The sequence below is a fragment of the Papio anubis genome, chromosome 10 (genome assembly GCF_008728515.1).
Source record: "Papio anubis isolate 15944 chromosome 10, Panubis1.0, whole genome shotgun sequence".
Lineage (NCBI taxonomy): Eukaryota > Metazoa > Chordata > Mammalia > Primates > Cercopithecidae > Papio > Papio anubis.
Genome location: NC_044985.1, coordinates 52,712,335 through 52,733,982, shown reverse-complemented (window position 1 = coordinate 52,733,982; position 21,648 = coordinate 52,712,335). Strand labels below are relative to the sequence as shown.

The window sequence follows — 21,648 nt, the reverse complement described above, 5'->3', positions numbered from 1 at the left end:
GGAAAGATATAGTCTTTTCCAGACAAACAAATGCTGAGGGAATTTGCCACTACCAAGCAAAGCAGGGAAATGCAAATCAAAACCACAATGTGTTATCATCTCACTCCTGTAACAATGGCTACAATCAAAAAATCAAAAAAGAATAGATGTTGGCATGGATGTGGTGAAAAAGGAACACTTTTACACCATTGGTGGGAATGTAAACTAGTACAACCAAATGCCCATCAATCAACGAATGGATAAGGAAAATGTTTTATATATATATATACACACACACATATACACACATATATATACACACACACACATATACACACATATATATACACACACACACATATACACACATATATATACACACACACATATATACACACACACATATATATGCGTGTATATATATATATACACACACCATGGAATACTACATCAGCCTGGATGGAATTGGAAACTATTATTCTTTTTTTTTTTTTTTTGAGATAGAGTCTTGCTCTGTTGCCCAGGCTGGAACTCAGTGGCACGATTTTGGCTCACTGCAAGCTCTGCCTCCCAGATTCATGCCATCCTCCTGCCTCAGCCTCCCAAGTAGCTGGGACTACAGGCACATGCCACCATGCCCAGCTAATTTTTTGTATTTTTAGTAGAGACAGGGTTTCACCGTGTTAGCCAGGATGGTCTCGATCTCCTGACCTTGTGATCCACCCACCTCGGCCTCCCAAAGTGCTGGGATTACCGGTGTGAGCCACCGTGCCTGGCCGAGACTGTTGTGAAGTAACTCAGAAATGGAAAACTAAACGATGTATGTTCTCACTCATATGCAGGAGCTAAGCTGTGAGGACACAAAGGCATGAGAATGATACACTGGACTTTGGGGACTTGGAGGAAAGGGTGGGTGGACAGGAATAAAAGACTACACATTGGGTGCAGTGTACACTGCTTGGATGATGGGTGCATCATTCTAAAATCTCAGAAATCATCACCAAAGAACTTATTCATGTAACCCAACACCACCTGTTCCCAAAAAACCTATTTAAATAAAAATTAAAAATTTTTAAAAATAATAAAAAATACATTATAAAACAAAAAAATAATAAAAATCTAATCTTTCAGTAATTTTCAAGCATACAAAACGTTGTTACTAACTATAGTCAGCCCAGTAGATTTCTTGAACTTATTCCTCCTAATTGAAATTTTGTATTTTTTAACCATCTCCCCAATCTCCCCACCTTTAGCCCTTGGTAACTACCATTTTACTCTCTACTTCTATGAATTCAAATTTTTCAGATGTCACATTTAAGTGAGATTACATTGTATTTGTCTTTCTGTGCCTGGCTTACTTCAGTTAACATGATATACTCGAGGTGCATCTGTGCTATTGCAAAAGACAGGATTTTTTAAAAAGGCTGAATAATATTCCATTGTCTATATGTACCACATTTTCTTAATTCATTTGTTGATGGACACATAGGTGGCTATTGTGAATAATGCTGCAGTGTGCATGGGAGTGTAGATATCTTTTTGATATATTGGTTTCATTTTCCTTGGATATATACCCAGTATAGGATTGCTAGGTTATATAGCAGTTCTATTTCTAACTTTTTGAGGAACCTACATACATTTTTGCATAATGGCTGTACTAATTTACATTCCCACCAACAGTGTACAAGGGTTCCCGTTTTTCCACATTCTTGCCAGCACTTGATATCATCCTTCTTTTTTCATAATAACCATTCTAATAGGTGTGAGGAGATATCTCATGGTTTTGATTTGCATTTCCCTGATAATCAGTGGTGTTTAGCATCTTTTAAAATATCTGTTGGCCATTTGTATGTCTTCTTTTGAGAAATTTCTATTTAGGTCTTTTGCCCGTTTTTTTCCTATTTCTTTTTTTTAGTTGGTTTCAGTAGTTTGTACTTTTTAGAAATTTGTCCATTTCGTCTCAGTTATCTAATAGATGGGCATACAAATGTCCAAAGTATTTGTTTATTTTTTTATTACTGTAAGGTCAATAGCGATGTTTCTTTTCATTTCTGATTTTAGTTATTTGAGTCTACTCTCTTTTTGGTCAGTCTAGCTAAAGATTTGTTGTTTTTGTTTATCTTTTTGAAGAACCAGATTTGGTCCTTTTTATTTTCTCTATTGTTTTTCTATTGTTCTGTATTTTCTCTATTGTTTTTCTAATCTCTACTTCATTTATTTCCACTCTAATCTTTACTATTTCTTTCCTTCTGCTTATTTTAGTCTTAGTTTGTCCCTTTATCTCCAGTGTCTTAAAGTGAGATGTTGAGTTATTGATTTAAGATTTTGTTTAACACAGACCATTAAAACTACAAATGTCCTTCTAAGAATTGCTTTAGCTGCATCCCGTAAGTATTTTAATGTTGCGTTTTCATTTTCATTTATCTCAAAGTATTTTGTAGTTTCTCTGTGATTTTTTTGACCCATTGGTTATTTCTGAGTGTATTATTTTGGTTCCATATGTTTGTGAAATTCCCAAGTATTTTCATTATTAATTTCAAGTTTCACTCCATCATAGCCAGAGAATATATTTTATATGATTTTAATTCTTTTAAACTTATTGAAGTTTATTTTATGACCTAGCATGTGTCTGCCTTGGAAAATGTTTCATATGCACTTGAGAGGAATGTGTATTCTGCTGCTACTGGATGGAGTATTCCAAAGATCTCTGTTGGGTCTAGTTGGTATATACTGATTTCAAGTCTTCTCTTCCTCTTGATATTCTGCCTATTTGTTCTCTCCAATATTGAAAGTGTGTAATTGAAATTTCTGACTATTATTGCTGAAATATCTGTGTCTTCCTTCAAATGTCAGACTTTGCTTCATGTGTTTTGGGGGCTCTTTTTCTGGTACATATATCTTCATAAATGTTATCTTTCATGATGGATTGACCCTTTTATCTTTATAAAATGATTTGGATCTCTAGTAACAAGTTTTTAAAGTCTATTTTGTCTGATATTAGTATAGCCACTCTTGGTTTCTTATGGTTACTTTTTGAAATGATTTTTCTTTCTATCTTTTTGTTTCAACCTGTTTGTATCTTTGGATCTAAAGTGTGTCTCCTATAGACAGCACATAGTTGGATCTTGTTTTTTTATGCAATCTGACAATCTCTGTCTTTTGATTGTATTGTTTAATCCATTACATATAAAACAAACATAACATTCTGAAAAGTGGAGGAAAAAAGGTCAACTGGTTAGAGCTTCAGGAACCAAGTAATAACATGTTGATTAGTTCCCTGGGTATCTTATGCCTAATGTGTACTAGATTGAGTGTTGGAAAAGCTGGCAAACTGGAAACCCCAATGAGTGCAGACCAAAAAGACCCAACAAAATCCTGCTTTTTCTAGATAGTGGGTCAGAAAGAGAAAGCCTAGTAGAAAACTTTTAAGCAATAATTGCTCTACTCCAGACAAACACCACAGAAGAAAATGGTGGCCTCACTCTCACCCATGCCAGCAAATGTTGAATTGGGAGCATAGACTTTTCCACACTTGCTAGGTGGTAATGAGGCCCTCTTGTGCCACCCCCTCACCTAGCCCCACAGTGTCCATAGAGAATATGTGGGAGGCCTGAATCATCCCCACTATAATAAGGCACCTCTCCTCTTACCTGCTGGGGTTGGGGTGACAGAGTCAAAACATTACCACTACCCTCATGGAAGGGGAAATCAAGACATTTTCAGATGACATAAATCAAGAGAATTTGTTGCCAGCTGACTTACCCCAAAAAAATGGCTAAGAAAAGTTCTTTAAGTAGAAAGGAAAAAATAAAAGAAGTCCTAGACATCAGGAAGGAAGTGCGTAGTAACAAAACTATGAATACATGCAATAGACCTTCCTTCTCTTGAACTTTCTAAATTATGTTTTATGGTAGAAACTCTAACACTGATATGATCCTATTATGACACTGTCTGATGTGTGTTTAATTTGGAAATAGTTAAGACACTTATTAACAAAGGAGAGTAGAGGTATGTAATGGGAGGTAATCTTTATATATTTCACTTGAATTGGTAAAATGACAACATTAGTAGACGGTGAAAAGTGATGTATCTATAATGTATTTCCTAGAGCAACCACTAAAAAAGCTTTACAAACAGAGACACTTAAAAACACTATAGATAAATCAAAATTGAATTCTAAGAAAATGCTCAAGCAGCCCATCGGAAGGTAAGAGAAAACAAACACAGAAATAACAGAGAGAACAAATAGAAAACAAGAAATAAAATGACATATTTAAGCCCTAATATATCAAAACCTAAGGAAGATTTTTTGTAGATATAGAAAAGATTACCTTAAAATGTTTATGAAAATGTAAAAAAAAAAAAACTGGAATAGCTAAAACAAATTTGAAAAAGAATAATAAAGTGAGAAAAATCAATCTACCCAATTTCAAGACATATTATATAGCTAATGCAGTCAAGGCTGTGTGGCATTGACAGAGGTTAGATATATAGATCAATGGAACACAATGGAGAACTCAGAAATAGACCCACACAAATATGTCCAATTGATTTTTTGACAAAAGTGGAAAAACAATTCAGTGGGGGAAAGATAAGCTTTTAATCAAATGTTTGTGGAGAAATTGGACATCCGTAGGCAAAATAAAAAAAAAAAAAAAGAAATTACACAAAAGTTAGCTCAAATGAATCATGGGCTTATATGTAACAAATAAAACTAAACTTTTAGAAAAATATGGAAGAGACCATTTTCTTGTTCTAGGGTTGGACAGAGCATGTAAATTACACCAAAAGCACAATTCATAAAGGGAAAATGTGATAAATTGGACTTCAAAAAAATTAAAAACTTTGTAAAAGATCCTGTTAAGAGAAAGAAAAGACAAGCTACTGACTGGGAGAACATATTTGCAACTTATGTATCCAAAAAAGGACTGGGATCCAGAATATTTAAAGAATTCTCTTATGCAACCAGCAGGCATATGAAAAAATGCTCATCATCACTGGCCATCAGAGAAATGCAAATCAAAACCACAGTGAGATACCATCTCACACCAGTTAGAATGGCAATCATTAAAAAGTTAGGAAACAACAGGTGCTAGAGAGGATGTGGAGAAATAGGAACACTTTTACACTGTTGGTGGGACTGTAAACTAGTTCAACCATTGTGGAAGACAGTGTGGTGATTCCTCAAGGATTTAGAACTAAATACCATTTGACCTAGCTTATCCTATTACTTGGGTGAGAATTCTGTGTTGATATATTTTAAAAGGCGAGAAAGTATTAGCTATGTATTACGAGGTTTATTGGCAATCTATTCAAGAAAGTGTGTGTGACTTGAAACCAAACCCGTAAACAACCACCACACCTGGATTAAGAAAAATGTGGGCAACATTACAATCACGGAACACTACGCGTTTCACAAAAATACGAGTTCATGTCCTTTGTAGGGACATGGATGCAGCTGGAAACCATCATTCAGGGAATCACCAAGAACAGAAACCAAACACCCGCATGTTCCTACCCAAGTAGTGGAATTGAACAATGAGATCACTTTGGACACAGGAAGGGGAACATCACAATAATCGACCCGTTGTGTGGATGAGAGGACAGGGAAGTATTAGGAGATATAAATTTGGGGCTGTAAATGATTTATGAATGGGTATAATCTAAATATGGCATATGTAGACATATGGGACAAACTGCAGCATTGTGCACATAAAATTCGTGAAATTTAAAGTATAATTGAAAAAAAGGCTGGCGCGGTGGCTCTCAAGCCTGTAATCCTGTACTTTTGGGAGGCTTATCTGGCTGGATCATGAGGTCAGGAGATCTATGACCATAATTGGCTAACACAGTGAAACCCCGCCTCTAATAAAAAATTCAAAAACTTAAATGTGGGCTGCAGGTGGCATGCTCAGTCCCAGCCACCGGGAGGCTGAGGCAGGAGGAATAAGGTGGAACCTGAGGCGGAGCTTGCAGGAGCTGAGATCCGGGCCACTGCACCTGCAGTCTGGCGATAGAGGTTAGACTCACCAAAAAAGAAAGCGAGAACTGGCCTCTGGGCCCCAGCCGGCCTGGGGCCCGTGGGGAAGCTTGCTCTAAGGCATTATATGAACATTACTCATTGTTTTATGCATGCCATATAAAATAGAAAGAAAAAGTGCATCTTTTTCAAATTGTGAAAAAATAAAAGTTGTAGGAATTAAACAATTTAAAAAAAGAGTTCTCAAAACTCAGTGTTAAAATAATAGCAAATTTCAGTTCAAAGATGGGAAAAAGACAAGAGTAAGGATATAAGACAGCAAATGAGCACATGAAATCTGTTAAACAGCATCAATAGAGAAATGCAAATTAAATCAAAATAAGCTATTACCATAGACTTATCGGAATGGCTAAAATTAAAAATAGTGATAACCCTAAATGTTGATGAGGATGTGGAAGAACTGGATCACTCATACAATCACTCATGCCATTCAAACCATGTCATAGCTATCCTGGAAAACAGTTTGGTAATTTAAAAAAAATCTAAACACTCAACTACCATATGACCCAGCATTTCTACTCTTGGGGATTTATTCCAGAGAAATGAAAACTTATGCTCACATAAAAACCTATACACAAATGTTTATAGCTGCTTAATTTCTAATAGATAAAAATTGGAAACAGCCCAGATATCCTCCAAAGGATGAGTGTTAAACAAACTGTGAGACATCTATATTATATGGAATCCTCCTTAATAAATGGGAATGAACTGTTAATGATGAAACTTGAAAGAATTATGCTGAGTGGAAAAAAGCCAACCCCAAAAGGCTCTACACTGTATGATTCCATTTATATAACATTCTTGAAATGACAAAATTACAGCAAAGGAGAACAGATTGGTTGTAGCTGGGGCTAAGGAGGATGTGGGGATTGGAGAGAAGCATGTGGAGGTATAAAAGGACAATATGAGGGAGCCTTGAGATGATGAGAATGTTCTGATCTTGATTGTATCAGTGTCAATATCTTGGGTGTGATATTGTCCTACAGTTTTACAAGATATTTGCAAGATACGGCTTTAGTTAATCTGTAAGCTTGATGTGTAAATTGAATGACAAAACAAGGTAAAACAAAAGAAAAGATAAAAAGTTTCCAAAACAAGGTAAAAAGAAAAAAAAAAGCAAAATAAGTCCTCATATCATAATAATTTGTAAAACATCTCTTATCTTTTCCTCTAATTGTCATCTCTCTCCCTTCTTTGCTATTCAACAAATGAGTCTTTGTTATTCAACAAATGGGGAATCTTAATTCGTTCAAGTAGATTCATGTCAGTTTTTGCTGTTAAAAAAAATGCCATTCTGTGGTCCAAATCACCTGCATACTTTATAGAATCCTTCCTGGGGTTTTATGATGACAAGTGTTCCCACCATTCAGACAATAAAGACCTTGGTGTGTAGTCAAGGGAGCAAAGCCAGGCCTGCTCTTTTCCTTCCTGTCAGTTTTTCTGATAGGTTTGTTCTGTTGTTCCAGAAATATTATCAAGTTCTCTAATGCCTTAATCACCTCTTCTTCCCAGAATAAAATAAAAATGAGTTAACCACTCATTTCAGTGACAGGGCTGAAAAGCGTGATAAACTGCAATATCTTTATCTGCACCATCCAGCAGTGATAGAATTCTCCTGAATTTTGTACCAGAAAATCCCAGAGCTGGGCCAGTGCCCAACACCCTTAATCCACATGTGTTTGTAAACTGGCATTTTTAATGACAGTCACTTCATCACTTCTGCTTAAAGTGCTTATAGAATAAAGACACCACAGGAAATTTAAGTAAAGTTATTTATTATTTATAATTTTAATTGCCACACAACTATACATATTTATGGGATACAGTGTGATGTTTTGATGCATGTATATAATGTGTAATGATCAAATCAAATAATTACCATTTCCATCACCTAAGACATTTATCATGCCATTGTGGTAGGAACATTCAAAATCCTCTCTTCTAGCTCTCTTGAAATAGTCAATGTATTATTGTTAACTATAGTCACCTACTATGCAATGTAGTACCAGAACTTATTCCTGAACAGTAACTTTGTACCTGTTGACCAACCTCTCCCCATCCGTCCCCCTCCACTGCTCTTCCCAGCCTCTGTTAACTACTATTCTCTAAGTAAAATGTTTGGACAAATACTTACAGTTTTCTGGTTTTAGACACCCCAAAACAAACTGAAAATGAAGAGGATTGACTCATGTATACATTAGAAAGCTTTTACTTATAATAGTATAGTATACTCTCTATTCAGAGATATTTAGCTTTTGTAGGAGCCTCTGATTGTGGATCCTCATAGATAAGTTTATGATTTTCTAGTTCTTGTTCGTCTCAGCATTCTTCTTAGTCATCATGAAAGACTGGGAATGTGGTGAGCACAAGAGACCTTAGCTGCTTTTGAGGTTGTCAGAAGGGTTGACCACAACAATTATTTCCCTTCCTAATTCATATTTTGAAAGTCAAAGCAAAATCCAGAAACATTTATTGATTTCAGGAAGAGTGAACAAGCAGTATAAGCCCGGCCCTTGACCTTGAGTAGCTTGCAATCTACTAGCAAGACAAGCATAAATGTACTCAATATAAATATAGTCAATAAAGATATTGACTAATAGTGCAGTTTATTCTGTATTAAATGAATTCTATTGCAATGCTTGATCTGAGTTCAATAGAGAGAGAAAAAAATTCAAGCTCAAGCCACAAAATGAAGGCCTGACAGAGAGCAAAAAGGATGTGGGATGAAGAACCCATGCTAAACAGGCTGCTTTCTGATTTTCTAAAGTAGACTCTATACCATGTAACTTGTCCCTGAGGATCATAACTGTCATCAACCAATATGTTAATTTTCTAATTATGGAATGCCTTCATTCCTGAAAGCAACTTCAGAATTTTTTTCCTCCCCTCCCTGGCACTGCCAATCCCAAGCCCTGTGCAGCAACATGGTAGTGCTGCTGGGAAAAATGCCGAAGTATTTTTCTTTGCTACTTTTCTTCTTGCTATTTCCCACAAGTGTCTGGCTTCAACCTTAGAAATTGTCCTGGTGAATGAAGATTAGGCTGTAGTCAGCAAAAGACAGGGCTAATAAAATACTTTTCTCTCCCATGGGATGATAACAGGCACATTTTTCAGTGTCACTCTGAGATAGAGAAGTTGAAAAGCTGGCTTGCATTCCTAGAAGAGGTAATAGCAAGCCTCCTGATTTACAGCACACATCATTCTATCAGTTTCTTTTCAGATAGCCTATCTGGCTTTTGAAAATCTTTCTTACCTATGATTGCTGTATCACTGCATAATGAGTATGCATGAAAGAGACTAAAGTGGACCAAGCCCTGGGCTGCCATTTAGGGCATCCTGGCTTCCAACCACTGCTAATTAATTATTTCATGGTCCCAGCATCTTTGCCTATAAAAATGAAGGGGATAGGCATATTTTCTGTGATTGGTACTATTTAGAAATTTGGTTGGATTTATTATAATTTTGCATAGATAAAATGTCTTATTATGTTTAATAGAAATATACTACATACAGTATATCTATTATATATTATATATAATATATATTTAAAGTATATAATATATATTTTAAAAAACATATATTTTTTAAAATCCCTCTATATCCACAAATGTAATCTCTCTTAGCTTGATCCTACTTGCAAGTATGAACATTCTTTTCCCTCTTTTGAAGGTTGCTGAACATTGAGAGCGAAATGATCAGATTTGCCAGTTACTATGCTGGAATTGCTGTCGCAGTACTTATCACAGGATATATTCAAGTTAGTATCTCCTCCATATAATTTATAGATCAATATCTGACCTCAAAGACATTACAATGAGATGCAACGTGTTGCCACCCTTTAGGCTAATCAGAAGCCCTAAGAACTACAGTCTATTTCCAGAGGACATGAGAGAATGGGTAGGGATTCTTCTCTCAGGTGGACAACTTAGGAGGATGCAAGTGGTTGTCCAGAGAGATGAATAATAGACTCGTAGTTGTAATGTCCTGTCGTCCCCTGCCTTTCCCTACTTCATCCTCTCTTCTATATCCAGAAATGGACATTTGCAGGTGTGTTTGTAGGGGGCAGTTGAGTAGCTTGAAGAAAGTAGGGGAGGGAGAGATAGAGGAAAACAAAATTTACTTTCTTTTTCTCGCATTGCTAAAGTCTCACCAAACTGCATTCCAACCCAAATTCTGAAAAGCTGAATCTAGAGCATATTTTAGATTTAAGTGATGGAAGGGCTTGGAGGTACTTAACCCTTGTTAAGAAAGAAAACTATTTTATCTTTTGCTTTCTTTTGTAGAAAGATAATGAATTCCTTCCCATTCATTCAAGAATTCCAGGCAGTGGTGTTTGTAAAGAGAAAGGAATCAATGTTTCCCATTTAGGCATTGGGAATTTTAATAACAGGCTTTTTTTTTAATAGTTTGGGAAAATCTATCAGCAGATTAGATTTATGCTGGTGTCATAATTTTTGTCTTACATTTCTTGAAAATTATTGCCTGAAAACTATGCATGAATGCTTCCAGGCAGGTCTTTCAGGAGGGAAATTCACTCAGAAATAGCATGAAAAAAAAAGTTATTTAAGAACAATAATGCCTTATTTTTGGTTCTGTGAGCCTTCTTTTACACATGAGGAAAGTGAAGCTCTGTAGGGTAAAGTCCAGAAGACACGGACATGCTTAAGGGTCAGAGCTGGATTCAAACCCAAATCTCAGGCTACCCTGCCCAAAGTTCTGTTTACCTCCACTTTTAGCAGGCAGATGACAGAGCTCACACCTTAGCTCCCAAGAAGAGGCATTTTCTGAATTATTTTCCCCCTTTTCTCAACTGTTGTATTGAAAGTACTTTCTTCTGAAAAAAAGAAGAAATTAACAAAATTTCAGACACTGTAATGCTAAACCTTCCTTTGTCCATTTCCAGATATGCTTTTGGGTCATTGCCGCAGCTCGTCAGACACAGAAAATGAGAAAATTTTACTTTAGGAGAATAATGAGAATGGAGATAGGATGGTTTGACTGCAATTCAGTGGGGGAGCTGAATACAAGATTCTCTGAGTAAGTAGCTTGTAAAACAGTATGTTAGTGTGTGATTTTGGATAATAAAACTCTTCTTTCTAAATTAAATAACAATTTAAAAGTATTTTTCAGTTTTCCTGTTTCATCTCTTAAATTGGGCTTTCCTAGGTGGCATGACTTTTTCATAGGTAATACACTGTCAAGTATGGACATTAAAAATTGAAAGCCAAGGTACTGCAATTTGGTGTGTAGACCTCAATTAAAATATTAGAAATGAAGTATTATAGAAGACAGTTAAAAAGGTTATTTAGCTGTCCAGGTGTAACTGGATTTAAATCCAGTTTACACCTGGTTTAGGTCATTAACAGCCACCCAGGAATTCTAAATGAGAGGAATTAGAATTGGTTGAACCCTACTGAACTGAATTTTGAGGTCCCCTGAAAGACAGTCACTCTACAGTGTAGATAATGCATACTGAAAGTCAGGACCCCAGCTTCCAGCACTTACTCTGCTCCTTACTGTGACCTTGAACAGTTATCTAACCTCGCCGGAAACAATGGCCTAATATCTGGGTGATGTCTTAGGTTCTTTCTTGCTATTTAGTGCCAAGCTCTATTCACTCCATCTGGACAAGAGGTTAAGGAAATGTTCTCAGGAATATGAATTTAATATAATTATATTCAATCAATATTCTGTAGCAATTACCTTGTACTTGTGCTCTTAAGGCACTTACAGCCTAGTAGGGGAAATAAGAAGTGCAAGCAAATAATCAGAACTAGCATATATGGTTTATTATATGACAGGCGCTGTTCTATAGGCTTTACAGACATTCACTACTTCAATCCTCATTACTACCCACTGGGGTAGGTTCTATTATTGTTCTCATTTTACAGGCAGGAAAATTGAGCCACAGAAAAGGTTAAGTAACTTGCCCAACAAGAGTTTGTATTCAAATTCTTAGTCTGGCTCCAGAATCTGTACTCTTCACCGCTACTCTATACTGCCTCTAAGCAGAATGCAGTAATTCTACACACATACACATGCACAGGCATTAATTACAGTGTTATGGGAACACAGGGAGAAAGGTGTAACTTCTTGGGGGATTATACAAGATTGATGAACGAGGAGGTATGTGACTAGAACCTTGAGGCTGAAAGGATTCAGCAGACATGAAGAAAGGCTTTTCAAGACAGAGCAAGGATATTAGCCATGTAAAAGAAAAAGGCAAATAAGATGGTTGCCAAAAGCCTTTATCAACAATTAGTACCCGTTGTGAGACCTAGATTAAGGACAAAGTTGGTTGGCAATGAGGAAAGAGGCTTGATAACATCCCAAGGTGCAGCAAATTTTCCAAGATTTGAGAGGCTGTTAATGCTACCCAAGGGTGATGGGGATGGAGAGATGGGAATGTTTAAAAGAGAAAGACTGAGACTTTCAGCAAGACATTTGAATGATCAAATTCAGTTTTAGTGACCAAAATCTTTCTGGTTTCTAGTGATATTAATAAAATCAATGATGCCATAGCTGACCAAATGGCCCTTTTCATTCAGCGCATGACCTCGACCATCTGTGGGTTCCTGTTGGGATTTTTCAGGGGTTGGAAATTGACCTTGGTTATTATTTCTGTCAGCCCTCTCATTGGGATTGGAGCAGCCACCATTGGTCTGGTAAGAATGTCTTTTTGCATCTCTCCATGGGAAGACATTTGCCCTCATAAACAACCAAAAATGTGAAGATTGAGTCCATTTTCCTGAGTATAGTTAGCAACATAATTATCACTATTTTCATGTAGTTTGTTAGATTACTCCCCAATGTCAAATGACATTTCATCAAATAGGGATTAATGATGTTTTAATAAGGTAAATATTATTTTATTAACAGCAAGTACATTTATTGAGCATTCACTGTTTCTCTAGGCACTATTAGGAGCTTAATAGTCATTATCTCTAATCCTTACAACAATCTTATAAAGTGAGCACTAGCATCATTTTAAATATAAGAAACTAGGCTCAGAGAGGTAAGGGGATTTGTCTGGGACTCACCGCTGGCAGAGCAGGATTCAAGTCTAAGGGGTTCTGACTCCAAACCCCACTCACTCTCCAATATGCCTATTGTTCCCCGTGTACTGCCAAGCTCAAGCACTTCCCTGAAATGGCACAACAGACTCAGAGCATTAACAAGTACATAAGAAGGATTTCTGCAATCATAACTGTGTTCTCCATTTCATCTTATCTTTCAGATAACCTCTTTCAGAGAGAAGTGATTTGACCCATTCCAAGAGTTATCCCAGTCACTGTCTTGGTTCCCCAGGTATTGAGGCCTGGACAACATATAGGAATTTTGGATCACATCAGCTAAAAACACTCCCAAGGACTGAGAAATTATTATTAGATCAGTCACATTAGATAGCACGTTATGGGATCAGGCATACTAAAAATTTGCTATAAATTAGAATAGAATTTAACTGAAAAACTGCATACATACTCACACATCATTGAGCAATAGGTACCAATTTCCTATTGCTCAATAGCAAAATAGTCTCACAGTCCACTGACTAAATAACTCAGACATTTGCCAGATAATATAGAAAATGGTTTAAAGTGACAATAGCAAAGAGCTCACTCCATTTCACTAGGTCATCACAGGTTATGTGACTCAGGAAAAATCCATTTAACCCATGAAAACCTCAGTTTCTTTGTCTTTAAAATAGGGATAATACCTCCCAAAAACATTATGATGATTCAGGGAATAATCCACGATATGGATTTAAGCAGTGTCAGGCACAGAATCAATTGCTAAAGACAGATGTATATGTTTTTCAATCCACTATATCATTCAAGCTTTAAGCAGTCTTTCCTACTAACCGCTTTCCAGCTATACTCCAGGGAACCCTCAACTTCCACAGAAGAGCTTCAGGGGTTTTGCAAACATTTTGTTCATTTTTTTTCCAAATAGACTAATCTCTTTCTTCAAACCTGTGATAAAGTAATATACACACTCACATGGATCATAGGCCACATTTCAACATGTTGGAGGTTAAAACATAGCCCAGTTCACTTGGTTTTAAACAGATCTAAGGCTTAGCTTCTCTAGTCATCTCAGTACCCATTTCCAGCTTCTCATAAACATGTCACTGATTTGGAATGTTGTAGGTCTGTACATGTCTTGTCTTGCTTTCAAGTCTGTGTATGCTTGTTCTTATACAACAAACTTCTACAAGCAACTATAAAGCAAACTATACGAGCAACTTCATTAGGCTCAAATGTAAACTTTAATGTTAATAAAAACAGCCTCAAGTCTTGGTAACACAGTGAGATCCCATATCTACAAAAAAAAAAAAAACAAAACTTTCTAAATAGCCAGGCATGGTGGCATGTGCCTATAGTCTCAGATACCCAGGAGGCTGAGGCCAGTCAAATGCTTGAGTCCAGGAGTTTGAGGCTGCAGTGAGCTAGCATCATGCTGCTGCACTCCAGCCTGGGCAACAGAACAAGAACCTGGCTCTTTAAAAAAAAAAAAAAAAGAGCCTCACTTTCCTTACTGTTACATTTTTAATTCACATGTTTTATCAAATGTACATTGATGAAATAAATATATTGTTTTTTAAAACTACTATGAATACTTACTTAACTTACATCTTAGAATTCCATCTAAGATTTTGATAAGAGTTTTGCTGCTAAAAGTTTGGAAAAACTACTGGAAGATAAACTCCCTTAATCTGGGTGTTATATATTTTTTTATATTTCTGAACTAGTTGATCTTCTGCAATATGTGTTTTTTCCTCTTCTTATTTATTTATCTGTGCCAGGGGTTTCTCTGGGGGTTCGTTTTGACTAGGACTCAATCCAAGTCAATTTTAGAAAAAGTAATGTGTCTACTGTTAAGTACAGATGTCTTTTCATTTCCTTTTATAAAAATGAAAACTGCATAGTTGAGCGTCTCCAACTGAGTGAAAATGAACTTTCTTTTCTGGAATCATCTGGAATCATCTCTCAACATCATGCCTATACTCTATATGTTATATGCCATATATTATACCCAGTCATGACATCTGCATGTGTCTCTGGTGTTTGTCTATAAATTATGCAATGGCCATTGGCTAATAGCAATGAACTATGACATGGTCTAACTTAACACTTTATTAGTATAATGATGGAAACACTTTAGTCTCACAGAATGTCCTATTTGGAATTTATTCTGTGAGGAGGTTCTTACTTTTAGTAGGGTCATTTTGATATATCAACAAACAACCCTGGATGAAGCTTACCATAGACCAAATCTGGACCAGATTTCTTCCTCCTGTCAGTGATGTTACAGTGAGAATCTGATATTGTATTAAACCATGCCACATGCTAAATGAATCTAAATGACAGACTGACTTACCTAATTTCTTGGACTTCACATTTTCTTTCCTTCTTTTTGATTTTTAGAGTGTGTCCAAGTTTACGGACTATGAACTGAAGGCCTATGCCAAAGCAGGGGTGGTGGCTGATGAAGTCATTTCATCAATGAGAACGGTGGCTGCTTTTGGTGGTGAGAAAAGAGAGGTTGAAAGGTTGGTTAATTGGGATCTGATTGTTTCCCTAATTTCATCAATCAGTGTAGTACCCTGAATCTCTCAGTCTGTGCAAAGTGGCAGACCAACCTTGGTCTACGGCCTCCAGAGGAAGTACTTGTTCAAGAGGGAGCTAAGCAGATTAATTTAGGTTGGTCAAAGCACTATAAGAAGTCCCAAGCCTTTAGCAGTATGTTTTTAAAGATGTTGCACTTGGCAATTTTTAGAAAGCCAACTTAGAGTAGATATTTATTTCAAAATCTGATGGTATTTATGTACACATATTATACCTCATATCAGTCTATAATGCTGTTTGCTGTCATTAAAGAAAAGCCTACATGAGACATTACAACTGATACCACAGAAGTACAAAGGATCATAAGAGACTACTAAAAACAAATGCCAACAAATTGGATGACCTAGAAGAAATGGATAAATCCCTAGAAAAATACAACCTACCAAGGTTGAATCATGGAAAAATAAAGAGAAATAAATCTGAACATACCAATAATGAGTAAGGAGATTGCATCAGTAATAAAAAGTCTTCCATGAAAGAAAAGCCCAGAACCTGATAGCTTCACTGCTGAATTTTACCAGACATTTAAAGAAAAACTAGTACCAGTCCTCCTCAAATTCTTCCACAAAATTGAAGAGGAGGGAATACTTCACACTCATTTTACAAGGCCAATATTACCTTGATACCAAAGCCAGAAAAGGATACTACAAGACAATCAAAGGCCAATATCCATGATAAACATGGATATGAAAATGCTCAACAAAAATACTAGTAAACCAAATTGAATAGCACATGAAAAGTATCGTTCACCATGATCCTAGGATTTATCCCTAGGATGTAAGGATGGTTCAACATAGGCATGTCAATAAATGTAATATACCCCATTAACAGAATGAAAGACAAAAACCATATGGTTATCTCAATAGATGCTGAAAAAGCATTTAACAAAATTCAACATCCTTTCCTGACAGAAATGCTCAACAAATTAGGTATAAAAAGAATGTACCTCAATACAATAAAGGTCACACATGACAAGCCCACAGCTAAATCATACTCAAGGGTGAGAATTTGAAAGCTTTTCCTACTAAGATAAGAACAAGACAAAAATACCCATTCTTGCCATTTCTTATGCAACCACAAAAGACATTGAATAGCAAAAGCAATTCTGAACAAGAAGAACAAAGCTGGCGGCATCATGTTACCTGATCTCAAAATCTACTAGAAAGTAGTAGATTATTATTATATTATTTGATTATTTGATTACTATAGCAATCAAAACAGCATGGACTATCACAGAAACAGACACATAGACCAGTGAAAAAGAATGGAGAGCCCAGAAAGAAGTCCATGCATTTATAGTCAATTGATTTTCAATAAAGAGGCCAACAACACATCATGAGGAAAGGGCAGTCTCTTCAATAAACGATGCTAGGGAAACTGGATATCCACATGCAGAAGAATGAAATTTGATCCTTATCTCACACTATACGCAAACATCAACTCAAAATGGATTAAAGTCTTCAATGTAGGATGTAAAACTGAAAAACTACTAAAAGAAAGCACAGGGTAGAAGCTCTATGACATTGGTCTAGGCAATGATTTTTTGGCACAACCACAAAAGGGCAGGTAACAAAAGCAAAAATAGACAGATGGGATTACATCAAACTAAAAAGCTTCAGAAAGGAAACAATCAACAGAGTGAAGAGGCAATTTACAGAATGAGAGAAAATATTGGTAAACCATACATCTGATAAGGGATTAATATCCAATACATACAAGAAACACAAACAACTCAATGACAAGGAAACACCCTGATTAAAAAATGGTCAAAAGACCTGAATAGCCATTTCTCAAAAAAAAACATACAAATAGAAATATACAAAAAGAAACATACAACAGGTATGTGAAAAGATGTCACACATCACTAATCATCAAGGAAACACAAGTCAAAACCACAATGGGATATCATCTTATATCTGTAAGAATGGCCATTATAAAAAGAAGAAAGATATCAAGTGTTGGCAAGTATATGGGGAAAATGAAACCCTGTTACACAGATCGCTTTTGGTGAGAAAGTAAATCAGTACAGCCAAAGAGTATGGAGATTCCTCAAAAAATGGAAAATAGAACTACCATATGATCCAGCATCCCCACTATTGGGTATATGTCCAAAGGAAATGAAATCAGTATATCAAGAGAGAGCTGTTCTCTTATGTTCACTGCAACATTATTCGTAATAGCCAAGATATGGAATCAGCCTAGGCACCCATCAACAGACAAGTGAATGAAGAAAATACGGTGTGTGTAAATTTACATGCCACGTTCAATAAAATACCATTCAGCCTTGAAAAAGAAGAAAATACTGTTATTTGCAGCAACATGATGAACCTGGAGGACATTACATTAAGTGAAATAATCCAGGCACAGAAAAATACCCCATGATATCACTGACAGAGTTGGACTCACAGAAGCAGAGAGCAGAACAGTACCACGGGCCTTGAGGGGAAGGGGGCAGGTGAGAGGTAAGTGTTCTCACCACATACACACACACACACAATGTAAGTATGTGCGGTAATGCATTTGTTAATTATCTTGATTTAGCCATTCCACAATTTATACATACTTCAAACCATCATGTTGTATACCATAAATATATGTAACTTTTGTCAATTAAAAAATAATAAAGAAATGCCAACATGATTCAAAATGCTATTTCACACATTTTTATTGAACACCTTTTTAATTAAACACGTTTTATTCAGGTACCATGCTACATGTTCTTTATAAAGTCTGATAAGATTTCAATTTAGTCAAACAGACTGGGCACGGTGGCTCACACCTGTAATCCCAGCACTTTGGAAGGCCAAGGCAGGTGGGTTGCTTGAGGCCAGGAGTTTGAGACCAGCATGGGCAACATGGCGAAACCTCATCTCTACAAAAAAATACAAAAATTAACCAGACATGGTGGTGTGCACCTGTAGTCGCAGCAACTCTGGAGGCTGAGGTGGGAGGATCACCTGATTCTGGGGAGGCTGAGGTTGCAGTGAGCTGTGATCATGCTACTGCACTCCAGCCTGGATGACAGAGTGAGACCCTGTCTCAAAAAACAAATTAGTGTTGATAAATTATAGATCACTATTCTAGAGGTTAACTCTCAATGAAAAGAAAAACCCAAATGGCCAAAATAATACTGTTGTCTAAAATGTAATTTTGTTTGTTCTTTAATTTATCTGGTATTTATTGAGTACTTACTATGTGCCATGCTTTGATTTTTATAAAATAACTACCAACTGAATAGTAAATCTTACTTTATGTGTTGTAGATTTGGTAAGATGGTGTTATTCTCAGTTGCTACCAAATCCACCAAGTAAAAAAGATTAATAGGATTTATAACCTTTTATTATCCTCTTTTCCCCACTTCTTTTGGTTTGTGGAGTGAGGTTCTTTATTTCTTGTAAAAAATTTCAGTAGCATATTTCTTCCACCATGAAAGACATTATCTTTTATTGTCAATAAAAGAGGCAGTGTAGTGTTTTAAAAATGGTAACAAACATAGGATAGACCTTCAGTTTGTGTCCTGCAAAAGGTTAAAAGTTCTCCATGAATTCAATTCTTGAGATGTAGGAAGGTGGTTTCAGAATGCCTGAGCTATATATGAGACAATGCCCATTGTTAATGGCTAGATCATAGAATTACTGAAACCTATTCCTTGCATTGGACTTCCACATAGTTTCAGTTATCCATGTCTCATGGCTGTGAACCTGACCCGTATGTCACAACACAGCATCTCAGCCACAGGGAAGATGGGTGAGTTGTAGATGAGTTGGTGCAAACACTAGGTCCAAGCCTGGGGAGCTGGAAACAAAATAGTCTGGTCTGCTTATTTGGAACCAGTTGCATTATTTTCTGATAGGGACATGTCATGTGACTCAAGGAAACACTTCAAACGCAAGTAATACTAGATCTCTCTTGTTCATACATTTATGTTGAAAATTCTTTTTCTCTTGGGGCCAAGCTTACCTCACTATGCAATCCAAGCAGCAATCAGGCAGCTTTGTTAAGTATCGTCCTTTCAACATGTTTCATTGTCAGGTTAAAACAAACTTGAAAAAACTACACAAAGGTTGTTGGAGATTTTTCTTCCTAAAGTTGCTGTGTTTGGGATGATTTTATGGTCATTTTGTAAAACCACTGCATCATGGCCTGTCTTAAACATTATAACTTAAGCTGTTTCTGCTGAAATTGGCTCAAATGTTTTCTCTTCACAGGTATGAGAAAAATCTTGTGTTTGCCCAGCGTTGGGGAATTAGAAAAGGGATAGTGATGGGATTCTTTACGGGATTCGTGTGGTGTCTCATCTTTCTGTGTTATGCACTGGCCTTCTGGTATGGCTCCACACTTGTCCTGGATGAAGGAGAATATACACCAGGAACCCTCGTCCAGGTACCTTGACTTATTGACCAAGACATAACGTTTCCTTCTGGTATCTCAGAAAAGTCCATGGATTAGATGTTTTGTTTATTATTTTGGTGTCCTCAGGAAAAAAGCATCAATGATTTTATGGAGTCTGTCTGCGGAAACTAGTAATACCTTAACAAAATTTTTTTTTTTATTTCCGTAAGTTTTTTGGGAAACAGGTGGTATTTGGTTACATGAGTAAGTCCTTTAGTGGTGATTTGTGAGATTTTGGTTCTCCCATCGCCCAAGCAGTATACACTGAACCCAAATTGTAGTCTTTTATCCTTCACTGCCTTCCTATCCTTTTCCCCTGAGTCCCCAGAGTTTATTGTATCATTCTTATGCCTTTGCATCCTCATAGCTTAGCTTCCACTTATGAGTGAGAACATACACTGTTTGATTTTCCATTCCTGAGTTACTTCACTTAGAATAACAGTTTCCAATCCCATCCAGGTTGCTGTGAATGCCATTAATTCATTCCTTTTCTGGCTGAGTAGTATTCTATCATATATACACATCTCGCGGTTTCTTTATCCACTTGTTGATTGATGGGCATTTGGGCTAGTTCCACAGTTTTGCAATTGTAAATTGTGCTGCTATAAACCTGTGTGTGCAAGTATCTCTTTTATATAATGACTTCTATTCCTCTGGGTAGATACCCAGGAGTGGGATTGCTGGATCAAATGGTAGTTCTATATTCAGTTATTTAAGGAATTTCCATACTGTTTTCCATAGTTGTTGTACTAGTTTACATTCCCACCAGCAGTGTAGAGGTGTTCCTTTTCACCGCATCCATGCCAACATCTATTATGTTTTGATATTTTTAGTATAGCCATTCTTGCAAGAGACATTGTGGTTTTGATTTGCATTTCCCTGATCATTAGTAATGTTGAGCATTTTTTTCATATGTTTGTTAGCCAGTTGTATATCTTTTTCTGAGAATTGTCTATTCATGTCCTTAGGCCACTTTTTGAGTTTGTTGTAGATTCTGGATATTAGTCCTTTGTCAGATGTGTAGATTGTGAAGATTTTCTCGCATCATGTGGGTTGTGTGTTTACTCGCTGACTGTTCTTTATGCTGTGAAAAAGCTCTTTAGTTTAAGTCTCACCTATTTATCTTTGTTTTATTGCATTTGCTTCTGGGTTCTTGGTCATGAAATCTTTGCCTAAGCCGAAGTCTAGAAGGGTTTTTCCAATGTTATCTTCTAGAAATTTTATGGAGAAACAAGTAATACTTATACATTTTATAGTAAAGAGATGCTAAACATTTGAATTGATGAAACCCACAATTTAATAATTTCAGATTAACTGAAGACTTTATAGCTATGAAATGATTTTCTGAGTCCAAAAGCAAATATACCATGAAAATGGAAAGTCAGTGATCTCTCAGCTAAAAATTAACAGCTCATATAACTGAGCTTTATGACAGTCCAAGATACGTACTAATAAAGGTATTTGTGAAACATAATGAGTTACTAAAATGCCAGGTCAATAACATCCTTAACTGAACAGGTATTACAAATGTACTTTATTGCTCACTTGTGCTAAAGTAGCTAATGCCTTTAATTTTCATTGTCCTTCCAGTTATTCATTCAATAAGTA

General features: G+C 36.3%; 1 protein-coding gene across 2 annotated transcripts in view; it reads left to right on the top strand.

The window, feature by feature from the left end:
* The window catches only part of ABCB11 (ATP binding cassette subfamily B member 11), a 112,652-nt gene that overhangs the window by 28,337 nt on the left and 62,667 nt on the right, over positions 1-21,648 (top strand). For both annotated transcript variants that reach the window (XM_009182379.4, XM_009182381.2), the window contains 5 exons: positions 9,689-9,776; positions 10,923-11,056; positions 12,513-12,684; positions 15,448-15,572; positions 19,857-20,031. In XM_009182379.4, the coding sequence (XP_009180643.2) occupies positions 9,689-9,776; positions 10,923-11,056; positions 12,513-12,684; positions 15,448-15,572; positions 19,857-20,031 (694 nt within the window). The remainder of the gene's footprint in view (positions 1-9,688; positions 9,777-10,922; positions 11,057-12,512; positions 12,685-15,447; positions 15,573-19,856; positions 20,032-21,648) is intronic.